Below are 22,532 nucleotides of genomic sequence, written 5' to 3'. Positions count from 1 at the left end.
TTACTATACTAACAATAAACTTTGTAAACCTCCAAAAGAACAGTATTACGTGTTCTCAGCCAAGAAAACTTTTATCTCAAAAAGACCCTCAGGGCCCAGAGTCTGCAGAAGGCCCCTGGGAACACAGGCTGCGCCGTCTTGCCTCTGCTGACGTTCACAGACTTCTCAGATGCCTAAGTTTCATAGTTGCCAATTGCCCATTACATGCTAAGTCAGAATGTATAGTACCAGTCTCCAAAGATTAAACTCTGAGCTTGGGTTCAGATTTTCAGCATCACTACTAATAATTCTAGAATGAATTCTGATCACTTTGTGACCCATTCTAATTAGATTCTTTAAAAAAAAAGTTGAATTAAAAAAATTTATGAAGTTGTTCATCATAATGGATTACATTCAATATTTTGACACCAATCCCACCACCACCGCACCTTTTAACCACCATTATTTTGAATTTCCCACCACCACTCAAACCTGCTGAACAGGCAGATGCAAGATAATAATTTATTTGTATTGCCTGCTATGAATAACATAGGATGTCGAGTGCCCGAAAGAGCAGCCGCGCACTCCTAGGAATCTAAAATTTTAGATAATTAGGTTCTGGAGAGATCTCTGCAGTGAGATTCTTGGTTCCAAGATTCTTTTGTGTGTTTCTGGATCATGGCCATTAATGAGTTTAAATAGTCAATGGAGGCAGTTTGTGGGTATCCAGGGTCCCATGGGGACGGGAGATGGGAAGGGCCGGCCTATTCCCTATCCCAAGAGGCCTGGAGTTTTCCATCACTAATCCCGAGTACCTGAGCTTTTCTCTGGGTTCTAGAAGATGGTGGCCACTGGGATTCCGAGGGGCCAGGTGGAGGGACAACGCCTGCTCCCTTCTGAGGCACCCAGTGAGATAGACCTGGTGCAATGTCCGGAGGCATCTCCGCAGCAAGCTGCTCAGTTCCGAGATTCTTTTTTGTGTCAAAAAGTTGAATTGTTAGATCACAGTGTGTAAACAGTTGTGAGACTCTTGGTAATTGCTTTCCTGAAATGTTTGTCCGTTTATCTCCCAGTTACTGGATGTGGAATGGACGAAGACTCCTTCCGAAAGACATGCACCCCCACTTTCATCCTGCTGACCTTCTGTGATACTAAAAACAAAACAAAACAAGAAACACTCAATGCTTAGGACACAGGCAGTAATTTTATTTTGAGGGGACAAATTGGCTTTTTACAATTCCCTGCTCTTCATCTAAATATTTAAATGTCTCATAAGAGATAGTGAACACTTGAAATCTGGTACTTCAGATGTTTTGTTAAATAATAAGGAAGAGAGAATTTCAAATTGGCATCTGCTGTCTTGATTTTCAAATAACTTTTTGCAATAAGATTTTTAAAAAGTTTTCCCAACATCCTGTGATTGTGAGCTTGCTTTCTAGAAGAATATTTTGTGTGATTATTTTATTAATCTTTGTTCTGGCCCCCACAAGAATTGAGTTATACTAGGTAAAGTATTGAGAATGTTTGTGGTGCTTTTGCTCGATATTTGTATGAGGAAAAGTCCATACATTGTAGGCTAGAAGTGATTAATCTTTTTGTCATCCACAAATACTATCCCTTGATTAGTGCATTATTGGGTTTTAGAACTGAGATGGGAACTTTTAACTCATTAAAATCCCCCAAGTCCCTGACAATAAGGTCATTTAAGTGGTTTTTACCAACAGATTTATTTCAAAAGGAGTCCATTTGCAGGAAGGAAAGAACAATGCATTATGTACAAAGATCTATTCAATGATTCATGAGGCTGCACACCAGTGACCATTTTAGATTCAATGCCTGGTTATTGCTAAAAGCGAACTCTGCCTTAGGATGCCCGAAACCCGCCCTTCTTCAGCTATCCACAAGATCTTGATTTTTCGAATGTGACTTTGTACCTACATGGGGTGCTCTCTAGGCCACTCTAATGAGGTCATTCGGACGGGACTGCCACTTTTTGTAATTGGACTAAAAGGACACAGGATGCATTCCCCACTCTTAACAAAACAGATAGGTTTTGTAACTCTTTGTTACTATGAAGCTTCAACCATAGGCGCACATGGCTGGAGCAATAGCACAGTGAGTAGGGCGTTTGCCTTGCACACGGCCAACCGGGGTTCAATTCCCAGCATCCCATATGGTCCCCAAGCACCGCCAGGAATAATTCCTGAGTGCAGAGCCAGGAGTAACCCCTGTGAATCGCCAGGTGTGACCCAAAAAGCAAGGAAAAAAAAGAAACACATGGTCAAGAAGGTCTTTTTCAAGACTAAACACTGTGGGTTGAAGAGGGTAGCTCCGAGGGCACACTGTGGTGTGGATGATGGTACTGTCCTTGGCACTGAGTGTCCCTAGCACAAGCGGGGATAGTCCCGAGACACTGCTGGTATCACTAAAATACCAAAAGTGAAATGAAAGTAGGCGCTGGAGAGACACTGCAGTGGAGAAGGGGCCTGCCTTGCTGTGGTTGGCCCTGATTTGGTCCCCAGTGCTGCATAAGGTCCCCCATGCACCACCAGGAGTGACCCCCGAGCACCACTGGGTGTGATCAAATGACCCCCACCCCCAAATTAATTAAATAAAATTAATTTTTTTTTAAGAAATGATAGGGCCAAGGTTAGGACTCAAATGGCAGATCACAGGTCTAACATGTCAGTGCCTTGAATCCAGCCCCCAGCACTGCATGCAGCCCTGACCACAGCTGGGTGTAACCCTGGTGACCTCTGGAGCACCCCAGGTTTAAGCTCTGAACTGTAAGGCCACACCCCCCCCAACAGCATCATTCTGTGATGCTGAGACACCTCACACCCCAGGACTGCTGAGTATTGCCCTGATGAAAAACAAAAACTGGAGGGCTTAGAAAGACAGTTCTCAAGATGCTAGCCTCACATGTAGCAACGCTGGCTCAATCCCTGGCACCAAATATGGACCCTCAAGCACCAGCCAAGAGTGATCTCTGAGCACAGAGCTAGGAGTAAACCCTGCGTGGACTCTACAGAAAAATTTAAATTAAAAAATAAAAGTTGGGGGGCAGTGCTGGAGCAATAGCACAGCGGATAGGTCATTTGCCTTGCACACGGCCGACCCGGGTTCCATTCCCTGTATCCCATATGGTCCCTTGAGCACCGCCAGGCATAATTCCTGAGTGCAAAGCCAGGAGTAGCCCCTGTGAATCTCCAGGTGTGACCCAAAAAGCAAAAAATAAATAAAACTTGGGGCAGGCGGTGTAACTCAATGTAGAGCACTTACCTTGCATGTGTGAGGCCCTGGGCTTTATCCCTGGCATGTTCATAATAATAACGATTAGGAATGTCTGAGGTGCGTACAACCATGATTTGGTTACATGCACACAGTGAAATGATGCTGCTGGCTTGCCAATACCTCACCACCTTTCCTAGTAACAGCACCTGAAGTCACTGCTGTGAGCAAACCTTTCCACGTTCAGTGTGGCACCTTTTTTCTTTTTTATCTTTTCTTTGATTTCAAGTGCTTATTGGTTTATGACAAGCTGGCATTTAGCTTCATCCCTGCGATGCAGGGATCATCACCTTTTTCACTACTAAAGTTCCAGAAACATCCTCCCCAAAAAGAGCCTTCTGTCTACCCCCACCTGGCCCCACCCTGAGCCTGAGCCTTCCACTCCCCACCCTGCTTTCCACCACGTGTGGGGGTAGTTGTATTTTTTTACATTTCTTTGCTTCTTCTTCTTTTTTTTTCTTTTTGGGTCACATCTAGAGATGCTCAGTGGTTACTCCTGGCTCTGCACTCAGGAATCACTCCTGGCGGTGTTCGAGGGAGGGACCACATGAGATGCTAGGAATTGAACCTGGCTCAGCTGCATGCAAGGCAAACGCCCTACCCTCTGTGCTATCACTCTAGCCCCTTGTTTGATTCTTAAGTAATTCAAATTCCATCTATGAGAATAAAACCCATTTTGTAATTATCTTTGACTCCCATTATTTTTATACATTTTATGTCCAAGGGCACAGTTTTGTCTTTTTTAATAGCAGAATGTTGATTATGTACCACAGTTTTTTTCCCTTATGATGTTGGGTGGTTGAACCCAGGGCTTCATATATGCAAGGCAAATGCTAAACCATTCAGTAACATGCTTGGCCTTCACAATTTCTTTATCCAGTTTTCTATCAAGGTGCATTTAGATCGACTCTAGTTTTTGACTATTATGAACATACGGGTGCAAATATCTTTTCAAATTAGTGTCTTCATAAAATGGATAAGTGCTTAGGAATTGTGTTGCTGGATCATATTGAGTTTACAGTTTTTAAAAAGGAATCTCCAGGCTGGATAAATAGCTCAATGGTCTGAGTGCACACAACCCGGACACTGCACACACCCCAGCACCGTCATTAGGACTCTGTCCCTTGAGCTGAGTCAGGAATTGCCTTCGGTACCTCTAGGTGTGGCCACAAACAAACCAACCACCAAAACATAAGGCAACCACTCTACACCAATTGACCTTCCCACGAACAGTGTACCAGAATTCCTTGCTTTCCACATTTTCATCCCAAGTTACTGTTTCCAATCTTTTGGCTATTGACCATTCTCATTTGGAGATGTTCGTTCCATTGAGAGCATCTCCAAATGCAGCAGCTATGTATACCTGGGTCGAGAACTCAACATGAGGAACGACTTGGTGCCAGAACTGCACAGGAGGAAGAGAGCAGCGTGGAACACCTTCAAGACCGTCGAGGAAGTGGTTAAGAGGACGAAGGACCTCCAGCTCTGGGCACATCTTTTTGACTCCACCATTCTTCCTGCACTAACTACACCTCATAGACCTGGGCCCTATGCAAACAGGATGAGAACGCTATTCGGGTATCCCAAAGAGGAATCGAAAGAGCTATGCTTGGAGTATCACGTCTCATTCAAGTGAGAGAAGGAATCCGGAGTTCCGACCTCCATTGATGATCAAGAATCAGGGACGCTGCCTCATTTTCCAAGGCGTCAAAAATCAGATGCGCCGGACATGTAATGAGATTCAGAGACGACCGCTGAACTAGAGCTGTTACTGACTGGATTCCACGGGACATCAAAAGACCGCGTGGCTGCCCACCAATGAGATGGTCAGATTTCTTCGTCAAAACCCTGAATGAACGATTTGAGGCTCTTCCTGTTCCTGGAGCTAGCAGATATCACTGGGCTACACTAGCACTCGACAGGGACAAATGGAGGTGTAACTAATGCCCGCTCGAGCAAATCAAAGATCAATGGGAAGACAAGTGATACAAGTGATTGGCCATTCTCACAGTGTCAAGGGATAGCTCAGTGTGGTCTGATTGGCATTTCCCCGTAACAAATGATGTCCTTCCTTCCTTCCTTCCTTCCTTCCTTCCTTCCTTCCTTCCTTCCTTCCTTCCTTCCTTCCTTCCTCCCTCCCTCCCTCCCTCCCTCCCTCCCTCTCTCCTTCCTTCCTTCCTTCCTTCCTTCCTTCCTCCCTCCCTCCCTCCCTCCCTCCCTCCCTCCCTCCCTCTCTCCTTCCTTCCTCCCTCCCTTCCTTCCTTCCTTCCTTCCTTCCTTCCTTCCTTCCTTCCTTCCTTCCTTCCTTCCTTCCTTCCTCCCTCCCTCCCTCCCTCCCTCCCTCCCTCCCTCCCTCTCTCCTTCCTTCCTTCCTTCCTTCCTTCCTTCCTTCCTTCCTTCCTTCCTTCCTTCCTTCCTTCCTTCCTCCCTCCCTCCCTCCCTCCCTCCCTCCCTCCCTCCCTCCCTTCCTTCCTTCCTTCCTTCCTTCTTAAATTTTGGACCACATCCAGCAATACTCAGCACTTACTCTGGCTCTGCATTCAGGGATCACTCATGGCAGGGCTCAGGGGACCTTACCGGGTGTTGGGGGATGGATCCAGGGTCGGCTACACGCAAGGCAAGAGCCTTACCTGCTGTACTATTGCTCCAACCCCAATGTTGAGCATTTTTCATGTATCTTTGGCTGTGTGTATGTGTCTTTGGAGAAGTGCCTTTTCAGTTGTCGGCCCTTATTTTATTTTATATGGAGCTCGGGGCTTGCTCCTGTCTCTGTGCTCAGAGATCATGCCTGCCAGTGCTGAAGTGGCTCGGGGAAGGCCCGTGTCTTACCCCTGTGTGGTCTCCCCAGCCCAGTTCTCAGATCTTAGAATTTCCTATGTATATTATCACATCAACTGCAAATAGCAGCAGTTTTACTTCTTTTCCAACTTGAATTTAGTTTACATATTTTTTTCTAGCCTTCTGTTCTTATTAGAATTTCCAAATCTATGTTGAAAAGAAATGGTGAGAGTGGACATCTTTATTTAGTTATGGATCTAAAAGCTTTCCATTTTTCACCACTAAGTTTGATGTTTAGCCTTTATCATATTGACTTATGTTCCTTCTATTCCAAATGGATTGTTTCTGTTTTTTCAATCTGGGAGCGCACACCTGTCAGTGCTTAAGGGGACCATGTGGTGCCAGGGATCAAATCCAGGCCTCTTGCTTGTAAAATGTGCTCTGATGCTTGGAGTTCAACCCAAATAAGTGTGTTGTTTTATGCATGTTGAAGCTTGTTGAAAGCTTTTCAGCATATGTATATGCTCATATGGTTTTTATCTTGTTGTTGTTGTTGACATGGCATGCTACTTTATTGATTCGCATCTTGAGCCATCTTTATAACTTTGGTATGAATTACACTTACCCAGGATGAATGATTTTCTTGATGTGTTGTCAGAGTCTATTTCTCAAGATTTTGTGGGGGATTTATTTCGTTTTGTTTAGGGGCCACCTTCAGTGGTATTCAGGGTTTACTCCTGGCTCTGTGTTCAGGGATCACTGCCTGCGGGGCTCAGGGGACTATATGAGGAAAAACTGGGATTGAACCCAGGACCATCACATGCAAGGCAAATGCCCTACCCACTGTTGTTGCATGAAATGATCAATCAATCAGTCAGAGGCACAGAGATAAAACACGTGAGAGGAATGTAAAGAGCACAGAGGGCCAAGGCTCGTTTTGGCTCGAGGCAAAGAGCAACTGCCAGAGCCCACATTTTATTCTGTGTTTTATCAGTTATGTTCTAATGACTTCATCACAGTGAAAGACTCACTAGCGAGAGTGCACACAGTTATAGGATGAGCATTTATCAAAAGAACATCAGAGTATACATTGTCCTGTCAAAGCTAGGTTGTCAAAGCTATATTGTAATGATTAAAATGTCAGAGGAAGATACGGAGCTGGACATGTAGGTTTACAGATTACGTCCCCCACATTCTTGTGGTCAGTTACATATAGGGCAAAGAGAAGGCTCAGACTGATACTTGAAGGCCAATCCAGATTAAGAATGTGTAAGAGAGGGGGAAACCGCTGCCTGTACTGCCAAGATAACATAGGAGCAGGCAGGCATATGAGAACATGCTGTACTTCTCCAGGTCATTGGACTCACAAGTTTTTAGCTTGCCCACTTAGTGAGAAGTGGAGCCTCGATTCTGCTTCCTGCGTGCAGGGCAGCATCCAGAGGTTCGTCCTAATGCCCTGGCTTGGCACCAACACACTGTACTATCTCTCTAGCTCCCATTGTTGGGAATTTTTGCCTCTGTGTTCATCAGAGATATTGGTCTGGAGTTTTATTTGTACTGTCTTTTTCTGCCTGGGAATTAAGGGTATTGGCCTTGGAGAATATGTTTGGGATTTTTCTTCCCTCTGTAGTTTTATTTATTATTTATTTTTTATCTTTGGAAGTTGTAAGTAGTTCTCTGAAAGTACGTGAGTGAAAAACAAGCCACAGTCTTTTTAATTCCTAGGAAGACCTTCAATTGCTGTTTTGATTTCAGTATTTGTGACTGTTTCTTCCTGCTTCAGCCTTAGAAGGTTGTATGATTCTAAAACTTTGTCCATTTCTGCTGGTTTCTCCAATTTGTTTGCCTATTGATATTCTCAGTCATTCCTGGTGGTCCCCTGTATCTCTGCAGTATTAGTTGTATCTCTGCTGTATCTCTACAGTATAACTTCACCTCTTTCATGCCTGCTTCTTTTTATTAGGGTTTTCACTCCTCCCCACGCAGTGAACCTAAGGAGGGATGTATTGATTTTAGTAACACCTTAAAAAACCTAGCCCTTGGTTCCATAGATCTTTCTTGGTTGCCCTTTGCTTCTGTTTCATTTGTTTTCTTTTATTTGAGGGGGAGCTCGTGCCCATTGTTGATCTGGTGCACGCTGCCTCAGCCTTCCATGCTGAGCTTGCGTCTGTCTTGATATCTGACGCAAGATAATTACGTGCAGAGCCTCTAAAGATCCTTTGTTCTTCTTTTTCGGGGGGGTGAGGGATTGAGGGGTGGGAGGCTCACACCCGGCGGTGCTCAGGGGTTACTCCTGGCTTGGTTGCTCCTGGCTCTGCACTCAGGAATTGACTTCGTGTGGTACTCGGGGAACCAGATGGGATGCTGGGGATCAAACTTGGGTCAGTGTGCAAGGCAAACACCCTTCCCACTGACCTGTCGCTCTGGCCCGATACCACTGATGCATTGAGTTGCTTTCAGTGGTGCCAGAAAGAACCCTGGGCATTCTTCAGAGAAGCACACAGCGCCAGCCCTGAAGCCTTCTTTGTTTTGTTTTGTTTGGACTGGGGGCTGCTCCAATGGTGCTGAGCAGGTCATGGAGTGCTGGGGGCAAGCCCAGGTCTTCCACCTGCACCACACGTGCTCAGCCTGCTCTGCTCACCTCTTTGGCTTATAACCGCCATTCTGGTAGGTCTACGGTAATATCTCAATGCTGTGTGGATTTGCATTTCCCTGAACAGTAATGTTTAAGCACTGTTTCTAATAAGAAGGTCATATCAGTGCATTCCTCAGGGCAGAAGAGATAGTGTCTTTGACAGGGGTTACAGACACTTTGGACTGGAGCAATAGCACAGCCAGTAGGGCGTTTGCCTTGCGCACAGCCAACCCAGGTTAGATTCCTTCATTCCTCCATTCCTCTCGGAGAGCCCGGCAAGCTACCGAGAATATCCCACCCGCACGACAGAGCCTGGCAAGCTCCCTGTGGCATATTCGATATGCCAAAAACAGTAACAAGTCTCACAATGGAGACATTACTGGTGCCCACTCAAGCAAATCGATGAACAGCGGAACAACAGTGCTACAGTGCTACAGACACTTTGCCTTGCGCCTTGCTGGTCTGCTGACCCTGATTTGAATCCCAGGCATCTGAGCCAGAAATAGCCCCTGTGCATCACTGGGTGTGGCCCCCAAGCCTCTCGCCCCCACCCATGCATTCTTCTGCAGTGTATGAATATGCACCCCTCCCCCCGCCCACACAGCAAGGACTGTCATCAATCTTTCATGTATTTAATGTGGTAACAAATACCTCATCATTTCTTTGAATGACTGTTTGAACACATTGGCAATTCATCTCTGTTCCTCTGTGATTTCTGTCTCCTTTGTCCCTATTTCTGGGGAGCTGAGTTGTCTTTTTCTAAAGGATGTGTAAAACCCTCACACAACAGAGTCTTCAAATACAGCCAGAGATACTCAAATGTATTCAGAGATATGTTCCTCGAAATACACATAAAATCAGTCTATGTCTTCAGAATAATCACCCTGCTCCGATAGGGCGCAGCCCTATGACCAGAGCTCAGGTCACACCGCAGGGAGCATGTCTCTGTGGTGGGTGATTTGTGCTCGTCAGCAGATGGGCCACCCGGGCCCGCGGGCTGAGGCCGTTCCTGCGGCGTCTCTCCTTCCTCCTCAGGCTCTGTCACGTCCCTCTCCAGGCAACCATCCTGCCTTGACTGCTCTGCACTTTCGTCATGCAGAGCAAATCCACGGCTAGCAGCCCTTCAGCCCTCATTGGCTGGGCTGGAGCGGGAACGCAGCAGGTAGGGTGCTTGCCTTGGTCCCCAGCACTGCTGGCTGCGGCCCAAAGCCAAACCAAAAATAAACCGCATTTGTTTTGGCCTTCGACCAAGACTTATATTGAGGAGGGGGAACATGACTACCCAAAATGCACCCTGAGAAAACTCTAGGGGAATTCAGAAGTCCTGGAGGGGTGACGGAGGATAATCCTTTTTTACCTCACCTCGCTGTGCATCAGGGGTGTTCGTGTTTACCTAAGACTATTATTTCTCAACAGTTTCACTCACTGGCTCCGATGTACTATCGAGGATCTGCCGCCGCCGTCATAGTGTATGATATCACCAAGCAGGTAAGAAGGCTTTCCTTGGGAACATATGTGCCAGGCAGGGGGTCCTAAAAATGCCAAAGCAGAAATTTCACTGCTTGAGTTTCAAAAGCCACTATTGAGATTTTATAGAATGGTGGTCAAGGATAAAAAAAAATACTACATATGAAGTATATGTATGTACATATGTGTCTATACATATATACACAAATATATATATAAATATATTTCACTAAATATATATATTTGGTGAAGGGGACACATCTGGCTGTGCTCAGGGCTTACTCTTGTCTCTGGAATCAGGGGTAGGGAACTCCTGGTGGTGCTTGGGGGTCCCTGTGCAGTGCCAGGAGTGAAACCCAGATCAGATATGTGGAAGGCAGATGCCTTACATGCTGTACTATCTCTCAAGACCCTATATGAATATTGCAAAGCATTTCAGGTTTATCTTCGAAGTGAAGCAAAAAGTGAGCATTCTATTATTTTTTTCTTTGGGGGTCATGCCCTGCAGTGTTCAGAGGCTACTCCCAATTTGGTGCTTATAGCTTGCTCCCCTGGCAGTGCTCAGGGAATCCTGGGTGCCGGGAATTAAATTTACACTTCCTGCACAGCATGTGCTCCAATCCCTCGAGTTGTCTTCTAGACCGGATATTCCTGTTTGAAACGGTCCGTTTATTCAAGGCTTGATGCTGGGCTCGAGAGGTCGGGCAGAGGTTAAGGCACTTGTCTTCCTTACTGTAGATTCTGGGTCAATTCCTGGCATGGTGGGTGGTACATGAGTATTCCCAGGGGTGATCCCTGAGTAGTGATCTCCGAGTAAGCCCTGAGCACCACCTGATGTGGCCCCAAACCAGTTAAACAAAAAAAAAAAGAGCCTAGTCATGTTAACTAGCACTGTTCTCCACTAGGCTGCCTTGGTTGTTACTGTTTGTTGTGTTTTGTTTTGGAGCCACATCCTGAGTACTCAGGGCTGACTCCTAGTTCTGCACTCAGGGGTCACTCCTGGCAGACTCGGGGGACTTGAGTTTTTTTGTGCTGGGGATCGAACTCAGAGTATCCACAGGCAAGACAAGCTCCTTGCTGAAACAGCATCTCTTCATTCAGCTGTAAGATCCTTATTTTCTCTTTCTGTTTCAGTCATACTGTGGATAATGCCTTTGTGTGTGCAGTGTGTTAGAGTAGGTGCACACGTGTGTTGATTAATCATGTGGAGGATTAGTAACTGCCATGGTTTGTTGAAACGGCTTCTTCAGCTCTCCTGGGAGCTGGCCTGGGGCTCAGGAATACACTTTGATGTCCGTCTCTGGAACTGTCCAGGAGATCCCGCCCACTTACCTAAGTGTGGTGCCTACCTTGGAGGATAGTTACTAGTGCATGAAGGCAGAAAGGGGGCCCAAGTGATATACAGCAGGTAGGGTGTTTGCCTTCATGTGGCTGACCCAATTCGATCCCTGGCATCCCATATGGCCCTGTGAGCACTGCCGGAAGTGTTCCCTGAGTACTGAGTAGTCAGGAGTAAGCCCTAAGCACTGCTGGGTGAGGCCTTATAAAAGAAAAAGGAAAGGAGAGAGGGAAGAAGTGAGGGAGGGAAGGAGGGAGGGAGGGAGAGAGGGAGGAAGAAAGGAAGGAACGAACGAATGAACGAATGAACGAACGAACGAACGATGGATGACAGACAGGCAAGAAGGCAGTCAGCACCCAAGTACATGTGTGTGCCTATTTGTGTAGTTTTTGTGCGTGTTATTTTTAGGAAGCAAGTATAAATGCCTCAGTGATGTAACTGATTCTTTATGCTGAGTTAGGACTATAATTTCATTTAGTGGATTTAAAGTACTTTTTTCCTATTAATTTCCCCTCCCCCATTCCTTTCATCATCATTGTTGATACTGCTGTGACCCAAGGTCACATGCGCCCGAGCACCCTCAGACATGGGCTGGCCAGGGCCATGGTCAGGCCGTGTGCTCACATATGTGGGCAAAGTGCTCTCAGGCCATGTCCTCCTTTCACCCTGGTGCTTTCCAGGCGCCCCGCTCTTAGCTGAGCCCACGGGCTGTGGTCAGTGAGACTGTGTGCTCATTGCACGGTTCCAGCGTGTGCTCCTTGGGGGTCGTGCTTCCCGGGTGAGGTGCTCACACATCTCCTTGGCTACAGTGCTCTTCTGACACATGCCTGACTCTGCTGGACCTGGAAGTTGCTGCCCTCCTGGCAAGCACCACCAGCAGAGCTGCCAGGACCTGGTCTGTGCCTGGGGAACACCAGGGAACTAGTGGTCACCGCTGGCAGGGCAGGAGACAGCCACCCCGCACTGCTGCTTGGGGCCAAGGCTAGGATTTTAAAGTTATTCTCGGTTTGGGAGACAGAACCTTCCCGAGCTACTAACTCAGCCCTCTCTGCTCGAGGATACGCCAGGCGCGCGGGAGGCCAGGTTTGAGTGCCGGCATCGTGTGGCCCCTGGACCACTGCCGGGGTGACCTCCCGAGCACCAAACTGGGGCTAGTTCCAGAGCACGGCCAGGGATGGCCCCCCCAACAGAAGCTACCCCAAAACTCATGCTGCGCCTTCATAAGGTAATGTTAAATAGCTTAGCCTAGGCTTCAATCTTGTAGCAAAATAGGGGATGTGTTTTACTGTATGTAAGACACCTGAAAATATTTTTTTCCTCTAGGTTGGGTTTGGCTGTATTTCTACTTGGTTAAATATTATGCTGAAGCCTTTTCTTTTTTCTTTTTCTTTTTTTTTTTTTTTTTTGCTTTTTGGGTCACACCTGGCAATGCACAGGGGTTACTCCTGGCTCTGCACTCAGGAATCACCCTTGGCGGTGCTCAGGGGACCATATGGGATGCTGGGAATCGAACCCAGGTCGGCCGCGTGCAAGGCAAATGCCCTACCCGCTGTGCTATTACTCCAGCCCCTATGCTGAAGCCTTTTCTAATGATTCTGTTATACTTTTTGTTTAGGATTCATTTCATACCTTGAAGAAATGGGTGAAAGAACTGAAAGAACATGGCCCAGAAAATATTGTAATGGCCATTGCTGGGAACAAATGCGATCTCTCAGACATTCGGTAAGACGCATTTGAAACATGTGTATGCATGTTTGTGTGTATGCACGTTTGTATGTATGCATGCTTGTGTGTATGCATGTTTGTGTGTGTTGTTAAGAGCCTTTATCCTTTAATGTGTCATGTAAACTCTCATGCCTGTATTGTTTACTGTCTGCATAATGGTTTAATCAGTGGTTCAGCCCAAGTAGAGTTCCAGGAACAGGTCATGGAGATAGTTCAAAGGGTAGAAGAACACATGTGTAGCAGGTCCATGGTGAAGAGCTCGATCCTCCAAACACATGGGGCCCCGAACACTGCTGGGCATAGCCTGAGAGCTGTTAGAAGAGGCCTGTCCCCACCCTGCCCCCCCCACCTCCGCCGCCCTGCTGGCTCTGTTTCCTATTTCAAAAAATAAAAGAAGGGGCCTGTCCCCACCCTGCCCCCCCCACCCTCCGCCGCCCTGCTGGCTCTGGTTCCTATTTCAAAAAATAAAAGAAGGGGCCAGAGCAGTACTACAGCAGGTAAGCTGCTTGCCTTGCACACAGCCGACCCAGGTTTGAGCATCGTATGGCCCCCCGAACCCATCAGGAGTGATTCCTGAGTACAGAGCCAGGAGTAACCCCGAAGCATCATTGGATGTGGTCCAAAGAACAGAATAAATAAATAAAAAGAAAATATTAGAGTAATACAAAAATGACGGGCAGTCTTCTGATAAAAATAAAATAAATCTCCCACCAGGGCAGTTTATGTACCTGGTTCAGGTGCTTTGGGAGAGATGCTTTTATAGTTTCACTGTTACCATCTCAGTTAGTTTTGCCTTTATAACTGTTATCACCATCTTAGCATTACCTCCATATGGCAGGGAAGGTTAGAATTCTTAGCTTTTTTTCATGGCCTTGTTATTTTAATTCCAAACTTGTAGCTTGAGGATGTGGTCAAGTCTATTTAATCTCCCTACTGTGTCCTGTAATTTTGTTTGGGGCCACAGCTGGCAGTGTGCAGGGGCTTCTCCTGGCTCTGTGCTTAGGAGGGACTGTGGTGCTGGGGTTGAGTGAGGCTCCTGGTCGAGGCGATCACGAACAGAGCAAGTACCTTAGCTCCTATACTGCCACTTCAGCCCTCCATGATTGTGTTCCAGTGAGAAATCAGATCTGCACATTCGGCTTCCCAGAGACTCTGGATGGTTGAATTTTCTTTACCTTTAGAGAGAGGTTTGTAAGGATTTTTTCCACATGATCTGGAGATTTAATGACAGTCCCATCTTGCCTGATGAGCCAGATATTTTTACTAAATTAAATATTATAAAAAAGAAAATAGTAGAGTCATGTTGTCTCCATTCCCCTGGTTAATATAATTCTCAGGAATCCCAGGATTGGTTTTCATAAAGACAACAATACAGTGCTTCAAGTTCTGCTAATCCAAATATGATTAAGCCAAAGTGAAATAAACAATGAAAATAGATCTTGCAAAAGCTTTTTAACATGACCTTTGGCAAATTGCTTTGTTTCTTTGAGATTTCACAGCTTAATATCACATTGCATTGGGTTGTTGGATTGGTGTATAATAACAGCCATAAACACCACTTAATCGTTTGTTTTTCTGGGGGCTGGCCAAATCTTTAAACTCCTGGACTTAGTTCATATAACTGCCTTCTTCCCTGTAATCCAAAAAACAGGTGGGTTACAGGAATTCCCAGTAGAGCCACTTTAACTTTTGTCATTGGAGGGAGTTGGGACGAGGGTGTAGAAAGATCTTTTGCTGAGAGAAGGTACCAAGGTCTAACACTGTGGGAATGTGGTTAAGTTAAGTTTAAGCTAAACTAAATCTTATGTATCGTGGGCAAGTTGAGAAACTAAAATTTAAGCAGAAAACACTGTAAACTTCAGTGGTATTGGCTTGGTCCTGGGAACTGAAGCCAGTCTGAACTTAATTCCAGGGAGAAGGGGAATGGATGGGGAATCCTGTTCCGTGGCTGGCGCACTGCCTTCAGCGCCGGCATTTGACGGATTCCATCTTTCATCGTGGTCTGGCACTCTGTACTTCTTGTCTAAATTGGTATGGAAGGTTTTCCCAGCATCCCAACAAGGCATGAAATGTCTAAGGAAGGGATGTGGGTGGCACAGGATGATTTTCTTCCTCCAGACCTTGAGGAGGGAGAGTGGGAGGTCTTGTAAAGGCAAGAAAGTACAGTTGGGGGCTTTTTGCTCTAGTACAGTGGGGAGGGCACTTGCCTTGTACATCCCAGGTTCGATCCTCAGAAATCCATATGTCCCCTGAGCACCACCAGGAGTAGCCCAAGAGTGGCCCCAGGACTCCAAGCACTTCTGGCTAGGGAAAAATAAGCCCAAAACAAAGACCCTAAATATGCAATTTATATGGTTCTGCAACCACACCTTAGGTGTTCATCCAGAGAACTGAAAACTTACAATCACACCAAACCTGCACATGAATATCTATAGATGCTTTATTTGTAATAGAACAAAACTGGAATCAGTCTAGATGTCCTAATAAAGGTGAGTGACTAAATATAGTCTGGTACATCTACACTGTGGAATACTACTTAGCAATGCCAATAACAAACTACAACCACATGCAGCTTAATCCCCCCCCAATACTGCCCCCCCTTCACCAGGGGAATCATGCTAAGTGGTGAAAACCAATCCCAAAGGCCCCATGATGTATCATTCCATTTTTGTGGTATTCCTCTCTCTCTCTCTCTCTCTCTCTCTCTCTCTCTCTCTCTCTCTCTCTCTCTCATTTTTGTATTAAAGAACAGTGATTCACAAAGTTATCAATAGTTAGTTGAGTCTTAGGCATACAGTAATTCAACACCAATCCCTTCACCGGTGTCACTTTCCCTCCACCAGTGTTCCCAGATTTCTCCTCACTCCACCACCACCCACCCCTGCCTGTCACCTTGACAGGCACATTACATAGTTCAGTGATTGCAGCTTAGATCTCATGTTTTCAGTTTTGTTGAGTCTGTGTTTCAGGATATGGCTATACCCTCACTCCTATCACTAAAGTCCTCATACCTGTTCATTCATTATTTCCAGTTCTCATGACTTTTTCCTTCTCTGTGCTTCTCCCCTCTAAACACTGAGTTTGAGGATAATTTAAGCATCCCTCTTTTCTTTTTCTTCATCCACATCCTATATAATACAGATAAGTGAGATTATCCTGTGTTTGTCCTTCTCCTTCTGCCTAATTTCACTCAACATTATATCTTCCAGTTCTAACCATGTTGTAGCAAATTAAATGATTTCATCATTCCTTGCAGTTGCATGATATTCCATCATGTACATGTGTGGTATTTTTTTTTAAAATGTCCACTTGGCAGGTCATTGTTTGGACCACTAGAGTCATGCCCAGCGATGCCCAAGATACCACGGTGCTAGGGATTGGGTCAGGAGCATGCCTTGCATATGCTCGCCCCCTGTCCTATATCTCCCATCCGCAGGTTGTTTTAAAAATGAAAACAAATTAGAAATACAGGACAGATTACTTGTTGCCAGGAATTATGGTGAGAGGGTGGGGTGGGAGAGGCAAGTGGGAGGAAAGTGGGCATGGATATTAAAGGGCTGGAAAGACAGTTCAGCAGGATGAGCACATGTTTTGCATGTCCCCTGAGAACTTTTGGGAACACCCCCCAGAGCCAGAGTAGCCCCTGAGCCCTGCTGAGGTGTCCAAACACAGAGGTTTAGAGTATTGCAGCTACACAGTATCTTCTCTGTGGTGGGAGATGTGCAGATGAACACAGCGATCAGATCTTGCAGAATAGAACTTGCACGGGTAGGAGCACTGGCGGTGGGGGGGGGGGGGGCGGTGTGGAGCTCTGAGTCAGAGAGTGCATGGACATCAGTCTTACACAATGTTTCCTTTGGGGAAACCTGGTGGAAATGTACACGGGCTGCATTAGTATTGTTTCTTATGACTGCAGCCAAGTCTATAATTCTTTCAGTAAGAATTCCGGTGGAGAGGGCCGGAGAGAAAGTGCAGTGAAGAAGAGCTGGCAGATCCGGGTCACTCCTCAGCACCAGGTGCCATCCCTGAGCCCCACCAGGAGGGATCCCTGAGCACAGCACCAGGAGTAAACCCCGAGCACGGCTGGGTGTGGCCCAAAATCAAGGGTGATGGCAGAGAACCTGGGGACACCCGTACTAGGAAATGTACACTGGTGGAGGGATGGGTGTTGGAATACTGTATATGACTGACATCCAACACTGAACAGTTTTGTAAGGGTCTGTTTCACAGTGATTCAATAAAAAAGTTTAAAAAATAAGTTGGTGTTAGAACAGTAATATATATATACATATATATTATAGGCACACATATAATATATGATTGACTAAATTTTTGTAATCACTCTTGATCAAATAGTGGGTTTAACTAGTCTTAGTAGTTCCAACATGCAAAAGAAGGACAGAATAACTATATTAAAGACTTTCAAGGGGCTGGAGAGTACAGTGGGTATTGTCTTGCCTTGCACAAGTCCAATTTGGGTTCCATCTCCAGCACCCCCTATAGTTCCCTAAAGTCCATGCCTTGCTTGTGTGAAGTCTTGGGTTTGATCCCCAACACTATAAGAAGGAAAGAAAAGATGGTCCAGGACATCCTGGCAAAGCATTGCCTTAGGAGACAGGAGTTTATGGGGGAGAATGAAGTATCCCCAGACGTCAGTGCAGGTCTCTGTCCACAGATCACAGCAGCCCCTCACTCCCCTCAGACCTCCCGAGTAAAGCAAGGCACTGCTCATTGTCTTTCAGGATGCAGAATTATCACCACGGACCCCTCGTCCTGTCTCTCTTCACAAGCAGTTCCATTCTCCATTCTCTGGCCAGTTTCTTATGTTCTTGGTGTTTGGTTGCATCTTTTTTAAGGGCTTAGGTTTTGGGATTTCACCCAATGGTGCTTGGGACTTACTCCTGGCTCTGTGCTCAGGAGTCACCCCTGGAAGTGTTCAGGGGACTGTTTGTTGTTCCAGGGATGGAACCAGAGTTAGCCTCTTGCAAGACGAGCACCTTCCCTGCTGTGCCGTCTCGCTGGCCCCTAACCTGTCACTTTTGTATCTCACATTGAAAATCATCAAGAGAAAAGACAAGTCACACTCAGCCCCGTCAGGAAGAAGGGTTCCTGCCATCGTGCTCTGTGGGGTTGCCTCTGCCCGGGGAGACGGATCAGGGTCCCCTGACTGTGGTATTTTCTTAAGAGGAGCTGCAGGTGCTTGAGGAACCGTCTGCTCTGATGACCAGTGGAAGCTGGAGCCTCTGACCCTTCTCCACGTGCCTCCCCTCTGTGACCCATTCTCACACTCTGACAATGCCAGAGACTTCTTGAATGCCAAGAGTCAGGTCCTGAGAGACCCCTGGGCTTAACAAGAAGGTCAGATTCGAATCCTTTCGAGGGGAATGAATGTCCAAACAATGAAGAATGAAAGGAAGAGTTCCCAGTCGAGGGATTTATATGCAGAGTCGAGTTCTAACTCAGGGGAAGAGGATCCAGGGAGAAAGCCCAAAGAGTTGGAGCACGTGCTTTGCATGCTGCAGGCCTGTGTTCTGTCCCAGGCACCCCATAGTCTCCCAGGGCTCCCGGGGGAAACCCCCCGGTGCTGCCAGTTGTACTCCAACACCAAAATCAGGAACAGAAGGCAATGGAAACAGAACTAGGATCTGAGAGGTGGTTGGGATAGAGTGTAAATAATTCCTCCTAAGAAATAACTTGTGACAGGCGCTGGCTGATAAAAACTGGCTCGAAAAAGTGAAGGGATTAATTCTGCCTGAAGGGGTCTGGGGCTGGTGTGAGGCTGAGTGCATACTTTGCATGCAGGTGGTCTGGGTTTTTATTTCCAATATCTAATCACCAGGCAGAGAATATCCCCTGCACACCGCTGGGTGTGGCCCCACCAATGGACAGGAGTTGGGTAGGATGGGGCATTCTCCTCTCGCCTTAATGTTGGGGCCTGTGCTGGTACGCTGGTGTTGTTTCGGCTGTGAAGCATCAGGAAGGGTAAGGGAGCAGTGCTGGAAAGGGCTAATGTGAGAAGGTTCCTCGGCCTAGTTTATTTTATCTTGCAGATGGTGTCACGTGGTCGCCCCTTCCCCACCTTAAATAAGCCATGATGGGGACTAGAGGAGTGTCTGCTTAGGGGTGGTGGTAAGTGACCTAGGACAGTTCGGTCACTGGCCACCTCTGCTTGTGGTTCCTCCCATCCCCTAGAAAAGCAGCCCATCCCGCCCCCACATCCAGAAGCTCAGCTGTTGCAGGGACTTCGGGTGCCCCCTTGTCTCTTCTGAAGAAGGGGTTCACAGCCTCGGGTTATTTTTCCAACCCTTCTGCTATCTCTGCGCAGAGAATGGCGGGGGCATGTATTGTCCATGATTGGAAAACTTCTTTTTCTCCAAGAAAAGAGGCTGTGAGCATATGGGGAGCTCGGGGGAGAAAAGTGTCCACAACGATTCTGGTTTTCATCCTTGATCAACAAATAAGTTTTTAGATAATTCTTTTGTGTGCAGAGAAAGTGCTGTGGGAAGGAAGGGAGAAGAGGAGAAAGTATTTTCCTTAGAGCTATTTACTTCTATTTGGGGAGCCAAGAATAGTACGCAGGGGAGGAAGAGATCTATGAGCAATGCGAGGCTATATTTAATAAAGTTCCAAATGTTACACTGCAGTCCGGAAAAGACTGGAATTCGGGAGCAGAAAGTTCAGTCACGGAGGGCTTTGGAAAGAGTCCTGGGTGAAATGTCACAAGCCTGGCCGGCTGCTCGGAGTGAGTCAGTTGGGAGGAAGTTGCAGGAAGGCAGAGATAATGGACGAAGGCTGGGAAGGGGGCGTGTGAGCGCGGCACTTATTACGGGTGAGCAGTCACCAAGATCATCTGCCTGATTGTTTGCCCTGGAGGGTGGTGGCGAATACGGTTCATGAATGGCCTTCAGAGGGCGCAGAGGGTTTTGGGTCTCACCTGTGCCGCTTCTGCCTCTGCCTCTCCTCCTGCTCTTTCCTGAGCGACGGCTCTGCCAGTTCAGGAGCCTGCCCTGGCTCAGGACCCTTCCCTTCCGGAGGTGGCACCGGGCAGAGAGAGGAAAGCTAACTGCCAGCCTCCAAGGAGGCTTTGACCATGATTCTAAATCCTCGAGCGAGTAAGAGTTTCCCAGGCCAGCCAGGAAACTGCCTGAGAAGCTTGGCTTTTGCAGTCACAGTGTCCCTTCTACCGCTTTTTGAAACTCAAGTTGGACATCATGGGACAGGTGAAATAGCCGCATTTGCACCCGGGGCCCAGGTTAGATCCCCAGCACCACATGGTCTCTGGAGCACTGCCAAGAGTGAACCTGAGCCCAGAACTAGGAGCAGCTCCTGAGCACCAGCGGGTATGGCCCCCGAGCCCCAAAACAATCGTACATATATTTGAAGCTATTCCTTGTATGTGTTGAAGTATCTTCTTCAAATTTATTTGTTTTCATTCATATATATGAATGTATGATAATATATTTTATATATGAACATAGATAGTATATATTATCATCAGATAAATATACTTAGTTCCTTAATAGATTTATGAATTTTTTTCTCTTCACTCATTTTTTTGAATGAAGTATGTTTAGAAATATTTCTACACTTCCAAGATCATAAAAACATCCTGCTTTTTTTAAAACCACTTCCTGGAACTAGAGCAATGGGAGTATGGAGGTGAGGGGTTTGCACTGCACGTTACCAGCTACCGACCCAGTCCATTTCCTGCACAAAATGCAGGATACAGTCCCCAAGCCCAACCACGAGTGAGCCCTGAGCACAGAGCCAGGAGTAAGCCCTGAGCACAACAACAAACAAAAACAACAAAACCTTTGTTGATCTCACAACGGCAACTTAATATTTTGGTTTGCATATTTGCCTTCAAATCACTTAACATGCGTTCGTTCTTAACATGTGCTAATCATGTCCGTTTCCATTTCAATATGTGGGTGTCTCTGGTGGTCAGCTCTGGTGGTCCATTGCCTCTCCCTCTGGCTGCTGGCCTGCTCATCAATCCTTTTTTTTTTTTTTTTTTTTTTTTGCTTTTTGGGTCACACCCGGCGATGCACAGGGGTTACTCCTGGCTCTGCACTCAGGAATTACCCCTGGTACTGCTCAGGGGACTGTATGGGATGCTGGGAATCGAACACGGGTCGGCAGCGTGCAAGGCAAATGCCCTACCCGCTGTGCTATTGCTCCAGCCCCTGCTCATCAATCCTGGTAGAGTACTGTACAAACTTGCTAACATTTTCCCAGGCTGTGCTACATTTATCACAACCAAGGAACCAATATTGATACTTGATTGCTACCTCAAGTCCATCCTTTTACTTCTGTTTCATCCTTTCCCCCTAACTTCCTTTGATTCTAAGGCTCCGTTCATAGCCCTCAGGTCAGCCTGGCTCCTTGGGGCTGCCAGATTCCCTGCCTCCTTTTTCTCTGAGCATCCTGACAGTGCTGACAGGTGCTATTCAGGCATTTTGGAGAATCTTTCCTTTCGGGGTTAATGTATCCCTCATGGCTAGACAGAAGACTGCAAGTCCAGCTTTCGCTACTTTATTATTAATTAAACACAGCATGAGGTACCACTTCAAGGCTCTGAGCTCTCAGCAAGAGTTTCCCCTGATGATTTTGACCTTGACCCCCTGCCTGAGGGATCTCTGAGGCCTTTCACTGTACAGGGACTCTCTCCTCCACCTCTCTCATCCCTGGACTCCTGAACAGTCCTCAGGTGGGGGCTATCGTTCACCTACCTGAGAAAGAAGAATTAGGTTGAATTCTTCTGCCAGTTACACATGTCTCTTCCCCACCTAAGTTTAACTATTAAATTACTGAGTTTTATAAGTACGGGCGTGTGGGTATGTCGTTTACACTTGGGGTTATAATACAATACCAGGGTACTGAATTTCTTGTTCAGATGGTGCTGGTTTGTGTCAGCACCTTTCTTTCTTTTTTAAATTTTCTTTTTATGTTGCCTCCTGCATTCCTTTAACATGATCCTACCAATTTGTTTTGCTCTGGGTCCTGGGGACCAACCAGCTTCTGGTATTCGCGGAGCAAGCTGGCTAGACTGAGCCCTGTCCCCACGCCACCCTGTGGGGTTTGAGCGCTGTCTTATTTTCCGACACTGCATCCTGCAGCAGGTCCGTCGCGCGCGCGCGCGCGAGTGTGTGTGTGTGTGTGTGTGTGTGTGTGTGTGTGTATTTTAGGTTTGGGCCTCTGGTGCAGCCACTCCTCTAAAGAGTCCTGGTTCTTCTATGGAAGAATGGTATTTAGTGTCCAGAAAGAGCTGGATTGGGTGCGCTCACTGTTTCTGGGTTTTGTTGGTTGGTTCGAGTC

The 22,532-nt window shown here is 46.7% G+C and overlaps 1 protein-coding gene across 1 annotated transcript in view; it reads left to right on the top strand.

Moving 5' to 3' along the window:
• RAB31 (RAB31, member RAS oncogene family) overlaps window positions 1-22,532 on the top strand; it is a 126,978-nt gene that overhangs the window by 78,946 nt on the left and 25,500 nt on the right. Inside the window, exons 4-5 of the mRNA XM_055127196.1 lie at window positions 10,100-10,171; window positions 13,105-13,211. Coding sequence (XP_054983171.1) covers window positions 10,100-10,171; window positions 13,105-13,211 — 179 coding nt within the window. The remainder of the gene's footprint in view (window positions 1-10,099; window positions 10,172-13,104; window positions 13,212-22,532) is intronic.

The sequence above is a fragment of the Sorex araneus genome, chromosome 2, assembly GCF_027595985.1.
Source record: "Sorex araneus isolate mSorAra2 chromosome 2, mSorAra2.pri, whole genome shotgun sequence".
Taxonomy (NCBI): Eukaryota; Metazoa; Chordata; class Mammalia; order Eulipotyphla; family Soricidae; genus Sorex; species Sorex araneus.
This window is presented reverse-complemented; position numbering and strand designations above follow the sequence as displayed.